Source organism: Lolium perenne, chromosome 7 (assembly GCF_019359855.2).
Source record: "Lolium perenne isolate Kyuss_39 chromosome 7, Kyuss_2.0, whole genome shotgun sequence".
NCBI classification, from domain to species: domain Eukaryota; kingdom Viridiplantae; phylum Streptophyta; class Magnoliopsida; order Poales; family Poaceae; genus Lolium; species Lolium perenne.
The window spans coordinates 200,102,575-200,121,359 of NC_067250.2; the positions used below are offsets into that span (position 1 = coordinate 200,102,575).

Genomic DNA, 18,785 nt, shown 5'->3' on the forward strand with positions numbered 1-18,785 from the left:
TCTGTCTATGGGAATTCTTTTGATAATTGCTGGCGAACCTTGATAAAGTTTTGCAGAGATGTGAAGAAACTAACCTTGTTCTTAATTGGGAGAAATGCCACTTTATGGTTAATGAAGGAATTGTATTGGGACATAAAATTTCCGAGAGAGGTATTGAAGTTGATAGAGCTAAAGTTGAAGCAATTGAGAAGATGCCCTATCCTAGGGATGTTAAAGGTATTCTTAGTGTTCTTGGTCATGCTGGGTTTTATAGGAGGTTTATTAAAGATTTCTCCAAGATTTCAAAGCCTCTTACTAATCTTCTTCAAAAAGATGTACCTTTTGTTTTTGATGATGATTGTAAGGAAGCTTTTGAAACTCTAAAGAAAGCCTTAACAACTTCTCCTATAGTTGAACCTCCTGATTGGAACTTACCTTTTAAAATTATGTGTGATGCTAGTGATTTTGCTGTAGGCGCTATTCTTGGACAACGAGTAGATAAAAAATTGAATGTTATTCATTATGCTAGTAAAACTCTTGATGCTGCTCAAAGAAATTATGCTACTACTGAAAAAGAATTGTTAGCTGTAGTCTTTGCTTGTGATAAGTTTAGATCCTATATTGTTGATTCAAAAGTTACAATCCATACTGATCATGCTGCAATTAGATACCTAATGCAAAAGAAAGATGCTAAGCCAAGGCTTATTAGATGGGTGCTTCTGTTGCAAGAATTTGATTTGCATATTATAGATAGGAAAGGTGCTGATAATCCTGTTGCTGATAATTTGTCTAGATTGGAAAATATTGCTTATGATCCTGTTCCTGTTAATGATAGTTTTCCAAATGAACAATTGGCTGTAATAAAGGTGAGCTCGCGAGATAGCTCTTGGTATGCTGATTATGCTAACTTTATTGTTTCCAAGTACTTGCCTCCAACCTTTTCAGCCCAGCAAAGGAGGAAATTCTTTTATGACTTGAGGCATTATTTTTGGGATGACCCACACTTATATAAAGAAGGAGTGGATGGTATTCTACGAAGATGTGTTCCCGAATATGAACAACAAGAGATATTGAGTAAATGTCATGGTAGTGCTTATGGAGGACATCACGCCGGAGATAGAACTGCACAAAAGGTTCTACAATCAGGTTTTTATTGTCCAACTCTCTTCAAAGATGCAAGGAAGTTTATTTTATCCTGTGATGAATGTCAAAGGGTTGGTAATATCTCCAGACGCAATGAAATGCCTATGAATTATACTTTTGTTATTGAACCATTCGATTGTTGGGGATTTGACTTCATGGGACCTTTCCCTTCTTCAGAAGGTAACACTCATATACTTGTCGCCGTTGATTATGTTACTAAATGGGTGGAAGCTATACCCACAAAAAGTGCTGATGGTGAGACCTCTTTAAGAATGCTTTTAGATATTATTTTTCCTAGATTTGGAGTTCCTAGATATCTTATGACTGATGGAGGTTCTCATTTTATTCATGGTGGTTTTAGAAAAACTCTTGCTAAATATGGTATTAATCATAGAATTGCTTCCGCTTATCATCCTCAAACTAGTGGGCAAGTAGAACTATCAAATAGAGAGATTAAATCTATCTTGCAAAAGACTGTTAATAAATCTAGAAAGAATTGGGCTAGTAAATTGAAGGAAGCACTATGGGCTTATAGAACTGCTTATAAAAATCCCATGGGTATGTCACCGTATAAAATGGTTTATGGAAAAGCTTGTCATTTACCTTTAGAACTAGAGCACAAAGCTTATTGGGCTGTAAGAGAACTAAATAAAGATCCTAAACTTGCCGGTAAGAAGAGATTGCTACAATTGAGTTCTCTAGATGAATGGAGAAATGAAGCTTATGAAAATGCTAAACTCTTTAAAGAGAAAGTTAAGAAATGGCACGATAGAAGAATTATCAAAAGAGAATTTAATTTTGGGGATAAAGTCCTATTGTATCGGTCTCGTCTCAGATTCTTTGCAGGGAAATTACTCTCAAAGTGGGAAGGACCATATGTCATTGTGGAGGTGTATCGTTCAGGAGCAATTAAAATTAGTTCTCTCCAAGGCGATGCCACACAAGTGGTGAATGGACAAAGACTCAAGCATTATATCTCAGGTGATTCTTATAATGAAGATGTTGATGTTATTCGAGTGGTAACTCCGGAAGCTTTCATCAAAGGTCAAATTGACAGTCCGGCAGAGTTCGACTTCGAATAGGTAACAGTACTGGTAATAAAAAGTTCGCGTTTAACTTTCCGAACAATGTTTTTGCTGTTTTTGGAAAATATGAAAAACTACGAGATCGAAAAGGAGTGGAGGAGACGCACGAGGGTGTGCCCCCATAGGCCGGCGCGGGCCCCAGCCTGGCCGCGCCGCCCTACGAGGTGGCTCCCTCATTGCCCCTCTCCGACTCTGGTTCGATCTGGTACTTTCCTTTTGTCGCAAAAATTTATTCTATATAATCCCCCGGACCCCTGGAGGTCCGTATATCATTTTCTCGACGTGTTTTGTTTCGAGCTGTTTTACGCAGATCTGTCCTTGATCTAGAAGCACCATGGCCTCCAACAACAAGGGCAAGGGGCTTTCGGAGGAAGAAGTGAAGAAGATGTCATCAAAGCAAGGGCAATAAGCCGTTGGGAGTAAGCAAATCTTGGTGGGATCTGTTGACACTCGACGTTCTTTTTCTCATAACTTGCAGGGACCCTTACCACCTGCTCCTAGCCTCGACTCTTTCCCTCTTTTGGAAGAAGCTTTACGGGTTACCGATGAGTTTTGTAATCAATATCGTGCTCTGAGAAGGGAAGTGGAGATACTTCAGGAGGAGAATCACCGACTTCGAAGAATGCTAGAGCGATTCCTTACTCCCATCAAGGTTGTCCCATCATCACCACCACCGCCGAAGGAGTAATTCATCATCGGTATTGGCATCCCCTTGGTTTGTTCCAAGCTTGGGGGAGTGCCGCGGTATCACATCATCACTATCTTTTACTTTTTACTGTCAAGTAGTGTCATATCATGAGTAGGGAAGTTATCGTATAAGATGAGTTGCAGTGTGGAAGTATCTCTCCTTTAGTTGGTTGTCTATGTATCCCTTGGTGTGAGTTATCGTTATGGAATATTAATGAGAAGTCTTATCATTTACATATTGCACATCTTATTTTAGTTTGCAATCTATATTATATGATTGATCTTGTTATTAGTATTGGTATCACTTTGGGAGCATTGAATAAATCTATTTGGTTTTGGCAAACTTAGCATTGGTCAATAGCAACAACACTTTGAGGTTTAAGTAGAAAAGATAAATACATGTAGTTGTTCCATTGTCTTCCTTTCTTGTTAGCTCTTAGCTTATTACTCTGAATTTAAAATTATTTGTGCTTACAAGGAAGATGCATGATTGTTTCTATCACATGTATATTTGTTTGTTTCCCTCAACTCTTATGCTTGCTAATTAACCTTGCTAGCCAAAAACCTGTACTGAGAGGGCATGCTTCTCGTGCATCCAAACTTTAACCCAAACCTATGGCATTTGTGTCCACCATAACTACCTACTACATGGTATTTCCTGCCATTCCAAGTAAATACTTCGTGTGCTACCTTTAAACAATTCAAAATTTATCATCCCTTATTTGTGTCAATGGTTTATAGCTCATGAGGAAGTATGTGGTGTTTTATCTTTCAATCTTGTTGGGCAACTTTCACCAATGGACTAGTGGCTTCATCCACTTATCCAATAACTTTGCAAAAAGAACTGGCAATGGGGTTCCCAGCCCCGATTAATTAACCTTCATAATTTTACAAATAGACACTCCTCCATGGTATGTGATTTTTGGAAGGCACCCAAGGATTCGGTTAGCTATGGCTTGAGAAAGCAAAGGTGGGGAGGAGTGTCATCTAAATAAAACTAAAATAAAAAGACACTCCTTCATGGTATGAGAATGATTGGAAGGCACCCGAGGATTCGGTTAGCCATGGTTTGTGAAAGCAAAGGTTGGAAGGAGTGTCAACCAAAAATAAAACTTTATGGGAGCCGCTCTTTGAGAGTTTGTCTGGCAATGGGGTTAGAGTACCCGCTACCATTCGTTGACAACAACAAACACCGCTCAAAATGTTACTTTTATGCTCTCTATATGATTTCAAAACTGAAAAAGCTCTAGCACATGATTTAATCCCTGCTTCCCTCTGTGAAGGGCCTGTCTTTTACTTTATGTTGAGTCAGTAAACCTATTTCCTTCCATCTCAAGAAAGCATTTGAGTTGTTGTGATCAAACCATTTATATTGTGATCTACTTAATCATGCCTTATACTCTTCCTTGTTTAGTACAAGTTTTATCTGAATGAATATAGATTTGAAAGTTATCAATGATCATGAGGAGATTATTATGATTGAGTATGCAAGTTGTGCCATATAAGCTTTAACATAATCTGTTAATTGTTCTCTGACCAAGAACGAAGTTTGCCATCACCAATTATGATTTCTTATGCACCTTTATTTGTGATTACCTTCTACTTGTTCCAAGTTGAATTATATGAGGAAGTTGTTCACTAGAATGTCTTATGTGAATTAATATGATGCTTCTTGTCCGTATTTTATTTATCGACTCTTCACTCCATAAACATGTGGTCCTGTTTACCGAGTTCAGTTTCACTTGGGGACAAGCGAAGTCTAAGCTTGGGGGGAGTTGATACGTCCATTTTGCATCACTATTTTATATCATAATTTGCTGTTATTCATTGATATATTTCATATTTAGAGGTGATACTTATGTTATTTCATCTATTTTTCATGTTTCATGATTATTGGAGGATCGCGCACCGGAGTCAGGATTCTGCTGGAAAAAACATCGTTAGAATGCAATATTTCGGAAGATCAACAATTGACGGAATTTATATGAAAAATCCTAATTTTCCAGAAGACGAAGAGAGCCAAAAGGAGGAGCCGAGGAGGGCCGCCATGGGCCCCCCTCATAGGCCGGCGCGGGCCCTGCCCTGGCCGCGCCACCATGTGGGGAGGGGGCCCACAGCCTCCTCTGGCCTCCTCTCCTTCGCGTACTTCTTCATCCCGAAAACCTAAGCTCCAGAGGATAGTCGCGAAGAGTCACAGCCGCCTCTGCGGGGCGGAAAACACCAGAGAGAAAAGAGCTCTCTGGCAGGCTGAAATCTGCCGGGGAAATTCCCTCCCGGAGGGGGAAATCGACGCCATCGTCACCGTCATCGAGCTGGACATCATCTCCATCATCATCACCATCATCTTCATCATCATCACCGCCGTCTCCACCGCTGCACATCGTCACCGCTGTAACAATTAGGGTTGGATCTTGATTGTTTGATAGGGGAAACTTTCCCGGTATTGATTTCTACTTGTTATTGATGCTATTGAGTGAAACCATTGAACCAAGGTTTATGTTCAGATTGTTATTCATCATCATATCACCTCTGATCATGTTCCATATGATGTCTCGTGAGTAGTTTGTTTAGTTCTTGAGGACATGGGTGAAGTCTAAATGTTAGTAGTGAATTATGATTGAGTAATATTCAATGTTATGATATTTAAGTTGTGGTGTTATTCTTCTAGTGGTGTCATGTGAACGTCGACTATATGATACTTCACCTTTATGGGCCTAGGGGAATACATCTTGTACTCGTTTTCCAATTGCGGGGTTGCCGGAGTGACAGAAACCTAAACCCCCGTTGGTATATCGATGCAGGAGGGATAGCAGGATCTCAGAGTTTAAGGCTGTGGTTAGATTTATCTTAATTACTTTCTTGTAGTTGCGGATGCTTGCAAGGGGTATAATCACAAGTATGTATTAGTCCTATGAAGGGCGGTGCATTAGCATAGGTTCACCCACACAACACTTATCAAAACAATGAAGATTAATAAGCTATATGAAGCGAAAGCACTAGACTAAATTCCCGTGTGTCCTCAAGAACGTTTGGTCATTATAAGTAAACAAACCCGCTTGTCCTTTGTGCTAAAAAGGATTGGACCACTCGCTGCAATTATTTCTCTCGCATTTTACTTACTCGTACTTTATTCATCTGCTACATCAAAACCCCCTGAATACTTGTCTGTGAGCATTTACAGTGAATCCTTCATCGAAACTGCTTGTCAACACCTTCTGCTCCTCGTTGGGTTCGGCACTCTTACTTATCGAAAATACTACGATACACCCCCTATACTTGTGGGTCATCAAGACTATTTTACGGCGCCGTTGCCGGGGAGTGAAGCGCTATTAGTAAGTGGAATTGGTAAGGGAAACTTTTATCGTTCGTGCTGATTTTATTTCTGCCGTCGCTATAATTCATTATGGAGAGATCTTCTCTTGAATTTTTATTTGGAAAATCTACTACTACTGCAAAGGTAGTGGATGAGGCGCCAGGTGAGGAAGATGTTCCATACAAAATACCTATGAAAATTATTGAACGAGTTGTGGATAACCGTTATGCAGGGGATGGAACTGTCCATCCTGGTGATCATTTGCTGTTCTTACATGAATTATGCGGTTTATTCAAGTGTGCAGGTATTGCTATGGATGAAGTTAGGAAGTAACTATTCTCTATATCGCTATCTGGTAAAGCGGCGCATTGGTACAAATTGCTGAATAATGGGGATTCTCTTGAATGGAATGATATTGTGCCTCTATTTTATTCTAAATTCTATCCTCCAAGTGAAATTCACAAGGACCGGAACCGCATATATAATTTCTGGCCTCATGATGGAGAGAGTATTGCCCAAGCGTGGGGGAGATTGAAGTCTTTAATGCTCAAATGCCCCATTCATGAGCTTCCTGGTAATATTATTATTGATAATTTCTATGCAAGACTTTCTTTTCAAGATAAGATCTTGCTGGATACTTCTTGCTCTGGATCATTTACACGCAACAAAGAAGAGTTTAAAAGGGACCTTCTTGATCGGATCCAGGAGAATACTGAAGGATGGGAGAACGACAAAGATAGAGAGTCAGGTATAAACTATGATTATAAATGCATTGAAGCTTTTATGGATACTGATAAATATCGTAATATGAGTGCTACTTATGGTCTTGATTCTCAAGTCGTTGCAAATCTTTATAAAGCTTTTGCCTCTCATTATGAATTGCCTAAGAAGAATTTTGATAAGTATCATGAACCGTATAAGGATAAAATTGATTCATCTATAAATAAATGTGTTGTAATTGAAACTGTTGATCATGTTATTCCTGAAGCTTATATTGAAAAAACTCCTTTCCCTGCTAAAATGAAGGAGTATTCTGTTATAAATAGTGCGGTTAATAAAAGTGAAAAGAAACCTATAGAACCTGAAGAGAAAATAAAAGTTGAACCTGCTATTGCAATAGTTAAAGATCTTGTGACTGAAAATGTAGAAGATGGTCATATTATTTTCTGTGAAGATGCTTCTAATATTGTTTCACATCCTAATAAGTCTAGGAAAACTAGTGTTCCTATGCTATCTGTTAGAATTGGTGATCATTGTTATTATGGTTTATGCGATATTAGTGCAAGTATTAGTGCTATTTCTTATGAGCTTTACACGGAGATCATGCATGAAATTGGTTCCTGCGAACTTGATGATATTGATGTGGTTATTCGGCTAGCTAATAGAGAAACTATCTCTCCAATTGGTATTGTTCGAGATGTGGAAGTTCTATGTGGTAAGATTAAATATCCTGCTGACTTTTTGGTACTTGGTTCTGCTGCTAGTAAGTATTGTCCTATCATTTTTGGTAGACCTTTTCTAAATACTTGTGGAGCTGTTATAGATTGCAAGAAAGAGAAAATTTTGACTAAATTTGCTGGTGAATCTTATGAGTTTAATTTCTCTAAATTTGCCAAAACTCCTTATAAAGCTGATTCGCCTAATAATGATTTTAGAGTTGAACAGTGTGCATCTATTGCTCTTGCTCCTAATAATCTTTTGCAGCAACATTTGGAGAATAGTGAGAGTGAAGTCTTTAGGGAAGAAAGAAATGAGCCAAAATGTGTGACGCCTAGGCCAGAAGGATGGACGCCGAGGGCAGAGACACAAGTATGATGCTGGCCGACTTGGGCAACATGGACGGCGACACCAGGGCCTGGTCCTGAAGAAGCGCGCCGAAATCCGCGCGCGAGACGCCTGATCTGCCGCGCCATGGTCAACCACCATGGCCTCTTTTTAGACTATATTTGCTGTTCCGCCCATGTTTGGGCACCTTTTGGACTACATTTTGTGCCGTACCTTGTGCATAATGTGATGGACTTATTTGAGACCTCAATTTGAGATAATATGATGGCCCTATGTTCATGTTATTTGCTTGTTTCTCCTGTTTTTTGATATTTCAGAAAAAATGGCCCGTGGCCAATATGCGTCGGGCCGCTGGAGATACCCCGACGCAAACGGACGCATGACCATTTTCGCGTCCGCGGACCAACGCAAACGCAGGTGGTCAAATTGGGGAAATGCGTTGGCCCGATGGAGATGCCCTTACTTGTGCACTTCACTTTGTGGTAGCCTTCATACTTGAAGTTATATATCTTGATACCGCCTATTCACCTTCCCTCTAGGCGGCATCCGTGTCCTTTCACCTCGTTTGTCACCTGAGTTGTCGTCGTTCCGAACTCTAGCCATCGGCGATCCACTCAACTTTGCCCACTCCCTCCGCCGCCGAGCACACCGTCGCGCTCAGGGTGAGCTTACGGTCCTCATGGACCCCTCCCCCTCGCTCCGAGTCGCCGTCCTGGCGAGAGCTTACCATCAGAATTCTATGTGAGATCAAAAGGAGCTTACCGTGCGTCATCGCGAAAGCCCTTCCAGCGAAAAATAAATCGTGGCTCCGCCACTATTTGGTCGGAGAGCTGAAAGATTTTGGTGTTCTATTATACTTATACATAACCTGTTAGAGATGCTCTAACATCACAGCCTGACAAGATCACACTATATATCATGCAGATATAGGCACTGGATATAATTTATATAGATAGACAAATAGGAGGATAGATAGATAAGGCAGGGTAACACAAGCAAAGCAATGGTAGACCTAGCAAAAGTACATGCTCATCTCAAATAATCCTTGGATTAGAGAGCAGCCACAGTGGTCATGCATAGACCGCTTCACCCTCAGAATCAAAGGTAATATCCGTGAACACCACTGATGTGTCGCGAGCAAGCAACTTCTGCATGTACCTGTTGTACTTTGCGGTTACCCTGTCCACAACCACCTGAAACTCAACATCATCGTCGTCTGACTCATCTTCGCTCCATTTAAGTTCTTCATCCGTGGTATAATAATGTTCTGTGTCGTCGTCCTCCTCCTCCACTGTAGGATCATCAGGCGCCGTGCCTTCGGTCTCGGGGACGGCCTTCTCCTCCTCGCCCATGGTCTTGTCGGCCTCCGCCTTCGCGTCAACATGCTTGCCCAACTCAGAGTCAGAGAGGCCTGTGCCTGGCGCCACCTTCTGAGGAGCCGCAGCTGCGACGTTGGCGCCGCCGATGGCCTGCTCGGAGCCCTGGTCGGCCATCGCCGCGACGAGCGATTTCGATCTCGGGTTGGGATTTGGGGATTTCTTGGTGGCTGCGTGAACGCGGACTTGGTGATCTGGGGAAAAGGGGCGGCGGCGGCGTCTCATATATAGGCGTGGGGTGTCCTAGCGTTCCCGGGTCCGTTACGAAATCGCAGAGAGGAGAGGGAAAAAAATCCTTCCTTCCCCGTCCCTCTCCCTCCTCGTCGCGATGTACAACGGCGTGGGTCTCCCGACCGCGCGGGGCTCCGGCACCAGCGGCCGCGTGCAGTCCAACAACTTCCTCCTCCGTCCCCGTCCCTCTCCCTCTCCCTCCTCGTCCGCCGCATCCGTCCCCGGCGGCGCGCGCGGCTTCAGGGAGGAGATGGCGGAGCACGAGCGGAAGCGGGCGCTGGAGTCGCGGCTGCTGGAGCTGCGCGAGGCGCTCGAGGAGCAGGGCTACACCGAGGCCGAGACCGAGGCGCGCGTCGCCGAGGCCCGCAAGGCCGCCGAAGAGGAGGAGGCCAAGCAGTCCGCGGTGAAGGAGGAGCGCGGCTGCTGGCCGAAGGGGAAGCCTCTCTAGGGTTCCTCCTGACTATCGCCGCCGTCGCTAGTCTTCCGCCGTGGAACTCGCCCTGATTACCAGATGGAAAATTTTAGAATTTGTTGCTGAATTGCTTGCTGTTGATCTATATGTTTGCTTGTACTGCACCAGTGATTTCTCTCAGTATGTTGTTTGGATTTCCAATTATTATGCAAATGGGTAAATCAATGTACATTTGGTGGGTTGATCAACACAAAGTTGAGAAACTCGTGCAAGTTTAAGAGCATGTCTAACAGGCCCCTTATAACCCGTCCACCCGTAAAATTCCGGCGAGATACGGGGCAGGCGCGGTTTGGGCCGTCTAGCAGGCCCCGTATTCGGGCCGTCCCGTTTCGGCGGAATACGGGGCCCAGGAAATCGGCTCCTCCGCCCCCTACTTATACCGGGCGCAGGTGCGAGTGAGGGGTTAACCCCTCACTCGCAACCCTAGCTCCGCCGTGCGCCGCCGCCTCCTCCTCGTGCTCCGGCGAGCAATTAGTCGCTCCCCCGCGCCGCATTCCACCCGCCGCCACCTGCATGGACCGCCGCCGCCGTAGTAGAGCCTCTCCGGCGAGCGGATCGAAGCGATCCCGCTCGCCGGACACCGTGGAGGAAGCCTGGCGACTGAAGTGCAAGCTTTCCGCCGCGGGGAGCCGCCATGCGGCGTGCCGGTACGCCGGCGCGCTGTACGTGCCGGATCCGCTCCGGGAGTACGCCGCGGGTGCGCGGTGGTACCGGCAAGACCCGCCGCTCAAGCCGATGAGCGGCGAAGCCTTCGAGAAGTGGCGCGCCCAGTGGCAGCGCGACCGCGCGGCGAAGGTGGCATGGAGGGCGACCATCGGCAGCACCAGCGGCGGTGGAAGCGGAGGCGGCGAGGAGGAAGAGGAGGCGGCGGAGGAGGACGCGGAGGCGGCGGAGGAGGACGCGGCCTACCGGCGTGCGGTGGCCGAATCCGAGGCGGATGCCGCCGAGAAAGCTCGGGCGGAGGCAGAGGAGGAGGCGGCGGCCATCGCCGCCGTGGCGGAGATGGAGGCGAAGGAGGCTGCCGCCAGGGCAGAGGAGGAGGCTGCCGCCAGGGCAGAGGCGGAGGCTGCCGCCAGGGAGCCTTTCGTGCCATTCATCATCCTCGAGTAGCTAGGATCGAGTAGATCGTTATGTATATGTATGATCCAATGTATGATCAATGAAGATGAACTATGGTTTAATTTTCCCGGGGTTTTAATTTTTAAAAATACAGGGCGAAATACGGGATCTGCTAGACGAAATGGTTCAGCAAGACGCACTTTTGGGATACGGGGCGAAAAACTCGCGTTATACGGGGCATAGAAATAAGGGGCCTGTAGACCTGCTCTAAGGAAAGTTGATTAGGTCTCCTGCTGAAACAATTTGCTATGCATGCTCAATTTTGAAATACTAGGCAGGAGGTTCAAGAAAAACTGAAGACAAAGATTATTGTGGCTGGTGCTGGCACTCTACAAGTATGGAACTGCATTATGCTGCCTCCTGCAGCAACACTTCGCGTCTTGCTGAAGCTAAGCAGAGGAGTTTCTTCAGACGAAGAGTCCGCCTGAATCACTATGTCTTCTACAGGAAGAAGAGTTGTAGATGGTTTCACCGGAAGAAGAGTTGTAGATGGTGATTTGGCTCTTGCAAATACGAGTAGTTCAGATAGGATAACCAATGCCTGGGAGGTGAGCTACGGAATTTTCATATGTGGGCGAAATGGAACTGATCGCCATTAGGTCCTGCGACTGCGATAGACATATAGCGGTCTTTGCTTTGTGTGACCGTGAACCTGTAGCTTGCTTCGTTTTCTTTTATCTGTTCGAACAAATGTTCCATTATTTGATGATGGTGGAACCTGGAGCTTTATAGCTTTGTATGAAAAATACACCAGTAGTTTCTCACACTATAAGATTCTTGACCAGATTATGTGATCCACGAGGAGAGTATTTAACAGCCACTGTTAACCAGGCGAAGCACAACTGTTGCAATATAATTACTGCCTACAAGATCGACCATGAAACATTGGTGTCTTTCTCCCTGAACTGAATTTCGCGATTGCTTGTCTCACTTACAGATGTGCAATCAGCGTGATGCAAAACCTGAAGTTTTAGCTAAACCTGACCTTCCTACAGGACAGGATATACCTCTACCTACACTATCTCTTAAGGATGTAACTGCCCTAGCACCTTAAAAAACATCTTCTCTTCGATAATACAGCTACAAAACATTATCAAATCAAAGGTGTTACAGCTACGGGTAGTATTCTGGTTCTTCCCTGCCATCTGATTCTTGGTCCTCTGGGTTTATGTACTGCTTCATGTATTCTTCCTCGACCGTCTCTTTGAGAAGAATCAACCGCTGGATGATGACTGGATCGCTCATCCTTCGGGCATCCATGAAGTCCGCCTCCTCCTTGTTGAGATGGTACGAATCGAGCATCATCTTGATCCATTTGTGGAGCTCGTTGGGAGTTCTGCAAGTGAAAGGTGGTGCCTATTAAGCAGGTCTCCGTAAAAAAACATAAGCATCATGATAGACGGAAACCCACATGTACAATGTAGCACTTACGGAATCTTGAACAATGACTGACTAGTGAAGCAAAAGAAGTATGGAAGATGCCAAAGCAAGAAATTTATTTGTTTAAATCTAACTCTAAAATTAAATTTGGAAAAATAATACTTCAATCTGAAGATGTTCCAAAGATTTGATTGAGTTTCAGACATCCCCATGGCAACAATTTTTGATGGGGGGTGAAAATTGGAAAAGTCATCTTAATGCTTACCTATCATCATTACATAGTAGTTTCACTAGAGCACGCTGACCCCAGTGAATCCTTGCTTAAACAGTAATATAATAAACATTAACCATTGACTACTACAATCAACTCAAATACTGTTGATAAAAGAAATGAACAAGAAAACTAGATGCGTGTAACACAACAATTATGCACCCATGGGAAAAATCCTTTTGCAGGTGAAACAATTGGACTTTACATAGATATCTTCATCAATAGTTACTTACGTGTAAAGAGCATCTTCATCCTTGACCTCGTGCTCATCTCCTGGAGAGAAAGCGGTCGCAAGGGCAGCAAATCTGTCTTCAGGATCTTCAATATTCAGTAGGTACTTCAGAAGCTTCATCTCTGGAGGTGAAATGATTTTGAGGCTTTCCTTTGTAGTTGTATAAATATGATACATTATGTCCTTGACCTATGCCATACAAGAGTGTAAGAAAACATTTGCTGCAAGTCTTATCTAATAATAGTATAAGGATTCCTTTAGCCGAAAACATATGAAGATTAATTACAACGGACAAATACTAATGCTCACTAAAATTGATAAGTATTAAGCAGTAAAGAAATTTCTGTATACAAATATCTAGGTGGTTTGAAAATCTAATAGGTGATCGAAGATAGAAACTTAAAATGAATTTGGAAATTTTATTCCATAATGATGTATGAGAAGCAAATTATGAAGACAGCGAGCCATGACATTGCAACTATAAAGGGTATGATTGCTCCAAGTACCTTACTATGTACTACACTCTATAAGCACCAGTTCCAGACACATCCGTTACTGATGAGGTCTATCAATTCTTTTTGCAGGTACTACGTATACAGCCCTGACTGCAATCGCAATGATTTTGCACTAAAAAGTTGAAAGAAATTTGTGTGATTAGTTGGCTAGTCTAATTTCTATCCTGACAGCTTACTGCACCTAGTATTCTCTACATTTTTCTTAAGTGCTACTGGGTACATTTCAATTTGTACTTTGCAGGAAGGCATATATCTTGAACCATAAAGCAGAAAGAACAAAATGGGAATCCTTATAGGATTCCTTTGCATTCTTGGGAGCCAACTAATCTATATGTGTCATACCAACTCCTATTAATTTCTGAAGATTGAAGTACTGAATGAAAAGGTAAAATGTTCATAATAAAAAAAGGTAAAATGACATATGTCCATGACCCTTTTAAATAGTGGACCTGGTGGAACTACAAGCCAAAGTACAAAGCTATAATATCACTCGCCTCATTGATCTAGGGTGTTAAATATTCCTATGGGTTGAAGTGCTTCATATGGTGTTCCCACGTCTCAGGTGGGGCAAGAATATATGTAGCAAGAAAATATTATCTAAGAATGGATATCTTATAAAAATGTTACATTTCACTTAGACCAACCTTGTTCTTCATAGTTTTGGAGTCTTTTGCAGCAGCCCAAGCTCTATTAATCAGAAGAACTAAAGATGAGTCAAGTTCTTTAGCCTTAGCTAAACTTTTTATCTTGTCACATGCATCATCTAGTGAAGAAGAATTCAGTATGTCATCAAACTTTGACTGAGCAGAATCAATGTCCAACTGTTGCAGTGTGCAATCATATGCATGAATTGCAGATAGACACTTAGCCCCAAGCCTGGCAATTGCTGCATAATGTAGGGACGAGAAAAAAAAAATCAGCACATAGAAGAAAAACACGATAATTAAGTAACTGAAGTGAAGTAGATACATTTCTTCATTTCTCACAGAATAACAAACTGATGTAAATTAGGTGCACATGCTCAATATAATAAATAGACAGAATTAACTAAAACCAGACAAAGCGTTAGAAGCAGATTTATAATCTAGCCATAGCTTCTCAAAAATCTGCATCATGTTCTTTTGTTTATTTTATGACTGTTTGAAACCAGAGATCATGCTGCAAGTTCTCAAGAAAGACACAGATCCGATTTGCTTGGTCTGTTTCTATATCCTTTCACATTGTACGTATATCTTAGTGGCTGGTTGGATCGATACTCAAACAACAAGAGTGTATTGAATAAGTGCAGTTTGCGAGTCAAGAAGTGTTAAGGTAGAAAGTTACCATCTCGCTCATCAAGGCCATTATAAGCATTAACAAGATAATTAAGATTGCGGAAGAACTCTCCAGTGAAATCCTTTCGTCTTCTTGCAACAACAGCATTGATATCAGTTGGATTCTCACGGAGCTCTGTGAAGAGTTCCATGTGCTTCTCTATTTCATTGTCGATCTAACAAAGTAAGTGCAAACAATAAGAGGGTTCATAAGAATGTCATATGATGCATATAAGCACTTCCCTTGATTGAGTATGGTGCCACTAACGAAACAATACTATCATTATGTAATCTAAATATATGAAGGTTTCAAGATTGATGGCTAGAAGATTATCTTGAGAAACATATCTTTGTCAAACCAGATTTATATAGGCGAGGACGGTACACAAATGAAATAACAAAAAGCTGGCTCATAGTTCAAGCAGGACATATAGGCTTTTTGGCACTGCTAAAAAGAACATACCTTCTTTACTTTTCTAGCAAGTACAACCAACTTTTGCTTTACAAGAGAATCAGTTTCCGCATCTATGCGTGCCTGACACCGCTTGTAGAAGTGTGGTCTGTATCTTTGCCACTCTTCTCTGAACACCAATATTTTCCTCCAGTCCTTTGTTTCTGGTTTCTGATGCATGAAGACATCGATGAACTTATCACAGATTTGGGTCATCGTGTACCCCATTACAACTTCACTCTCAGTCTGGTCATCCATCGCTTTAGTATTAGTTGGGCTAGCCACACATCCTGCAATTCCATTAAGTAACTCAATAACGTATTTGCAAGGTACAGAAAGTTAGTGTATGTGCAGGCAGGTACATGATCTTAGGATAACAAATTTGTCATTGCAAAATAAGAATTTGACCTTTTCGCGGAAAAAACGTACTAGTCAAACTAATATTAACCATTACGTACAACTAAACAACTAAATTTAAGTGTTCCTTGCTAAAACTACTATCAATTTCTATAAGAAATTATTAGCCTTACCAATACAAATCAAGAGATTCTAATTCGTACGGCACCTTCTTGGCCTATTTTTAAGGTTTCTAATTAAAAATGCAACCACTTGCTTTCAATCCGCACATTTGTAATCGCAGAACAATCAAATCCATCCACCCAAGCAAGCAAATCAAGTGCGGCTCCTTACCTGGACAAGAAGACACCGTCCGAGTCCCCACGCCAGCAGTACAGTAGAAGGGAGGAGGATGGGGGCGACCACGAGAGAACAGGTGGGTGTGGGGTGGTGCAGCGGCAGCGGAAGGGAGCCCGCGGGCGCAGGCGAGGCGAGGAGAGTGTCTCGGACGACAGTGGGAGCGGTAGCTGGGAGCAAACTGGGGAGCCGCGGCAGCCGGGAGGGCGTGGCGAACCGCCTCCGCCTGCCGGAGCGGCGCCAAGGGGTCGCCGGAGTAGGACATTGGGGCTCGACGTGGGGAGTGTAGAATAGTTACCGGGTTTGGCTGTTTCGGATAGGCTGCTTCAACTTGGAAGTAACTTCCACCGTTTCACTCACACGGTCACAAGTCACAACCTCGCTTTTCTTTTCATCCTCCACGGCTCCACTGAAGACTGAAGAGGGCGGCTGACTGAAAAAAAAAATCCGTGTACTTCCTCCATGCAATAATTCTCGTCCTTAAATTTTTGAACTAAAACCACCACATAAATTATAAAAACAGGGGGAGTAACAACCACAACGGCACGCACAATCAGAACTTTTGGAGGCCATAAGTAGCGGGCTATAACCTCTTCTTGTATAATCCTCGGCGACACCAAGAAACCCGCTCAAATGATTGAAAAATCTTTGTGTTGTTTTGTCATGTACATCTAACTTCGATCCATATCTACAATTACACATAAAGCCATGTTCGGTTTGAGCGGGGTTGACACGGATTGGGAGGTATTAACCGGGAATTAAACGTGATTCCTTGCCATTCCATGCCAATCCCTCCGGGGTCGGGTGTAACCGAACATGCCCTAAAGGTAAAAGAAAATCTCCCTTCACCACGAAACACGTGAAAATTGTGAATTACCAACCCGCGGTGACAGCTAGTGCCTTAAATCAGGGAGGAGAATCATGGTCCTTATAAAAAAAAGGATGCCAGACTATGGGGTCTCTAGATCTACCTTTGACTTTTTGAAAGACTAGCATGGCTCAAAGGTGGCAATGGTGGCGGCCCTAACGATTAGCAAGTTCCTAGGAATGCGAGCATCAGCGGCGGAACTAGCCTAAAAATGTTTGGCGGGCCAATACACTGAAGATGTGTACAATGGTTTTTTTTTTTTTTTGAGATTAGTACAATGGTTTATTATTAGGCTAGATTTTACAAACATATAGGCCAAAATATTTTGGACTGGGCGGGCCACAGCCCGGTTTTGCCTCAACTAAGGTCCGCTACTGGCGAGCATAGGCCTATTGCAGTCACCATTGTGCTTATATAAGCTTAAATCACCGCTAACAGGGGAGGTGTATCGGTGTATCCCGTCAATGGTAAGCCTCTGCTACCTAGCCACCTAGAGCAAAATGTATCTTAGTGTCCTGATATGGCGGGTTCCACAGGCATCACCATTCCAAGCTCACTACCAACTACACCGGTTGGTCCAATGACAAGAGCACATTGAGGTGACCTAAAAAAACGTGTGCAATCCCTTTAGTGTTAACAATTCATTACTACCTAATGCTTGGACCCTTTATGTGCTTAGATATGAAGGGTAAGAGACACAAAGATCACAAGGGGGAAGAAACGGCAGGAGATCCATGCAAGCCATTTTGGGCCAACAAGAATTAGGGTTTGGGAGTAGGGGTGTATATATACTATGACATGATGAATAGACTATGAGAGGTTAGCTCCTCTTCAAAGAACACCTCTTAGAGGTTCAAGTCCACATTCCCTTGTGAAGTGGAGTTTAAGATCTCGCAGATCTTCCCTCTTGGATTGTATTGGATTGGCAAATTGGCTGAGTGAAAAATAGTTTCACTGAGAGTGTAGCCAGCTTGAATTACTTTCGATCCAAATGCCTATACATTGGTGTTTGTACTTGGGTGTTTGTCTTTTGCCTTGATTGCTAGTTATCATATTTTTGTCGATACTTGAAAATCAGGCAAATGTGGTTTCGTGCTAGCAAGAGCACCCATGTCTTTGCACAAGGGCATTTTTACCACCGTGTGGCTCACTTGATGTATGATTTGGAAGCATCACAACAACGGTTGCACCTTCGATAGCGCGCATCCTTGACTTCTGAGGCTACTAAGCTCAATCCGTGATAAGGCATATTGCGATTGCACTGGTGTGTGCTTGGATTGTGTGATGTTCATTAGTTTTCCTTTTATTTTCCTTTTCAGCGTCGTGTTATACCCGCCCTGGTGGGCTTAAACTCTTTTCTGCCTTTTCAATACAACAAAAACGCAAGTTTTTTTTTCATTTTCTCGAAAAATAATTGGACAAACCCTTCGTATCATGTCGCCAATGGATATTTTTTTGGCAATTGGAGTGATAATCGTCTGGTTGACCATATTGAAAAGGGCCATGTTGAATTGTTGATCCTCGATGCGGCTGAGGAAGTTCTTGTCAGCGGAGTTTAGAGAAGTAGGCATGGATGGTCACCATACTGCTAATGGTTGCTCTGGGGCCAGTCATTAGAGGGACCTTCAAACGGCTGAGAGCCACATTTATTGATGGGCGGCCTATGCAGCCATCAGTGGTGTATCTCAACATTAACAGGCACGCTACATGTCATCTGTAGAGAGTAGCACATAGTTTATCAACATTAGTTAGAAGGTAAGAGCATCTCCACTCGTTTGGACTCCCCACAACGAAATCCGGACGAAACAACCGCCGGATTGGACGAAATAAAATCATGGGGAGTACCGTATTTCCAGTCGTCCACCCGGAGTT

The 18,785-nt window shown here is 43.2% G+C and overlaps 2 protein-coding genes across 2 annotated transcripts; one reads left to right on the plus strand and one right to left on the minus strand.

Annotated features, from left to right (window-relative positions):
* The first annotated feature begins 9,119 nt into the window (after nt 1–9,119).
* Nucleotides 9,120–10,242, plus strand: LOC127314513 (pre-mRNA-splicing factor CWC21-like). The gene has a single exon (XM_051344987.2). It carries the CDS (start codon nt 9,697–9,699, stop codon nt 10,045–10,047), a length of 351 nt encoding a protein of 116 aa, XP_051200947.1. The 5' UTR covers nt 9,120–9,696; the 3' UTR covers nt 10,048–10,242.
* Nucleotides 10,243–11,984: 1,742 nt separating this feature from the next.
* On the minus strand, nt 11,985–16,392 carry LOC127314511 (uncharacterized protein At4g37920). The gene is made up of 6 exons (XM_051344984.2): nt 16,043–16,392; nt 15,365–15,642; nt 14,912–15,077; nt 14,233–14,474; nt 13,075–13,262; nt 11,985–12,526 (listed from the first exon to the last, which is right to left on the minus strand). Exons 1-6 carry the CDS (start codon nt 16,308–16,310, stop codon nt 12,304–12,306), a joined length of 1,365 nt encoding a protein of 454 aa, XP_051200944.1. The 5' UTR covers nt 16,311–16,392; the 3' UTR covers nt 11,985–12,303.
* Nucleotides 16,393–18,785: the final 2,393 nt, after the last annotated feature.

Coding starts and splice junctions, on each gene's coding strand:
- LOC127314511 (XM_051344984.2), bottom strand. CDS start 16,310: ATGTCCTACTCCGGCGACCCCTTGGCGCCGCTCCGGCAGGCGGAGGCG. Junction 15,078..15,364: donor TTGCTAGAAAAGTAAAGAAG/GTATGTTCTTTT, acceptor TTACTTTGTTAG/ATCGACAATGAAATAGAGAA. Junction 12,527..13,074: donor GATGAAGATGCTCTTTACAC/GTAAGTAACTAT, acceptor TTTCACTTGCAG/AACTCCCAACGAGCTCCACA.
- LOC127314513 (XM_051344987.2), top strand. CDS start 9,697: ATGTACAACGGCGTGGGTCTCCCGACCGCGCGGGGCTCCGGCACCAGC.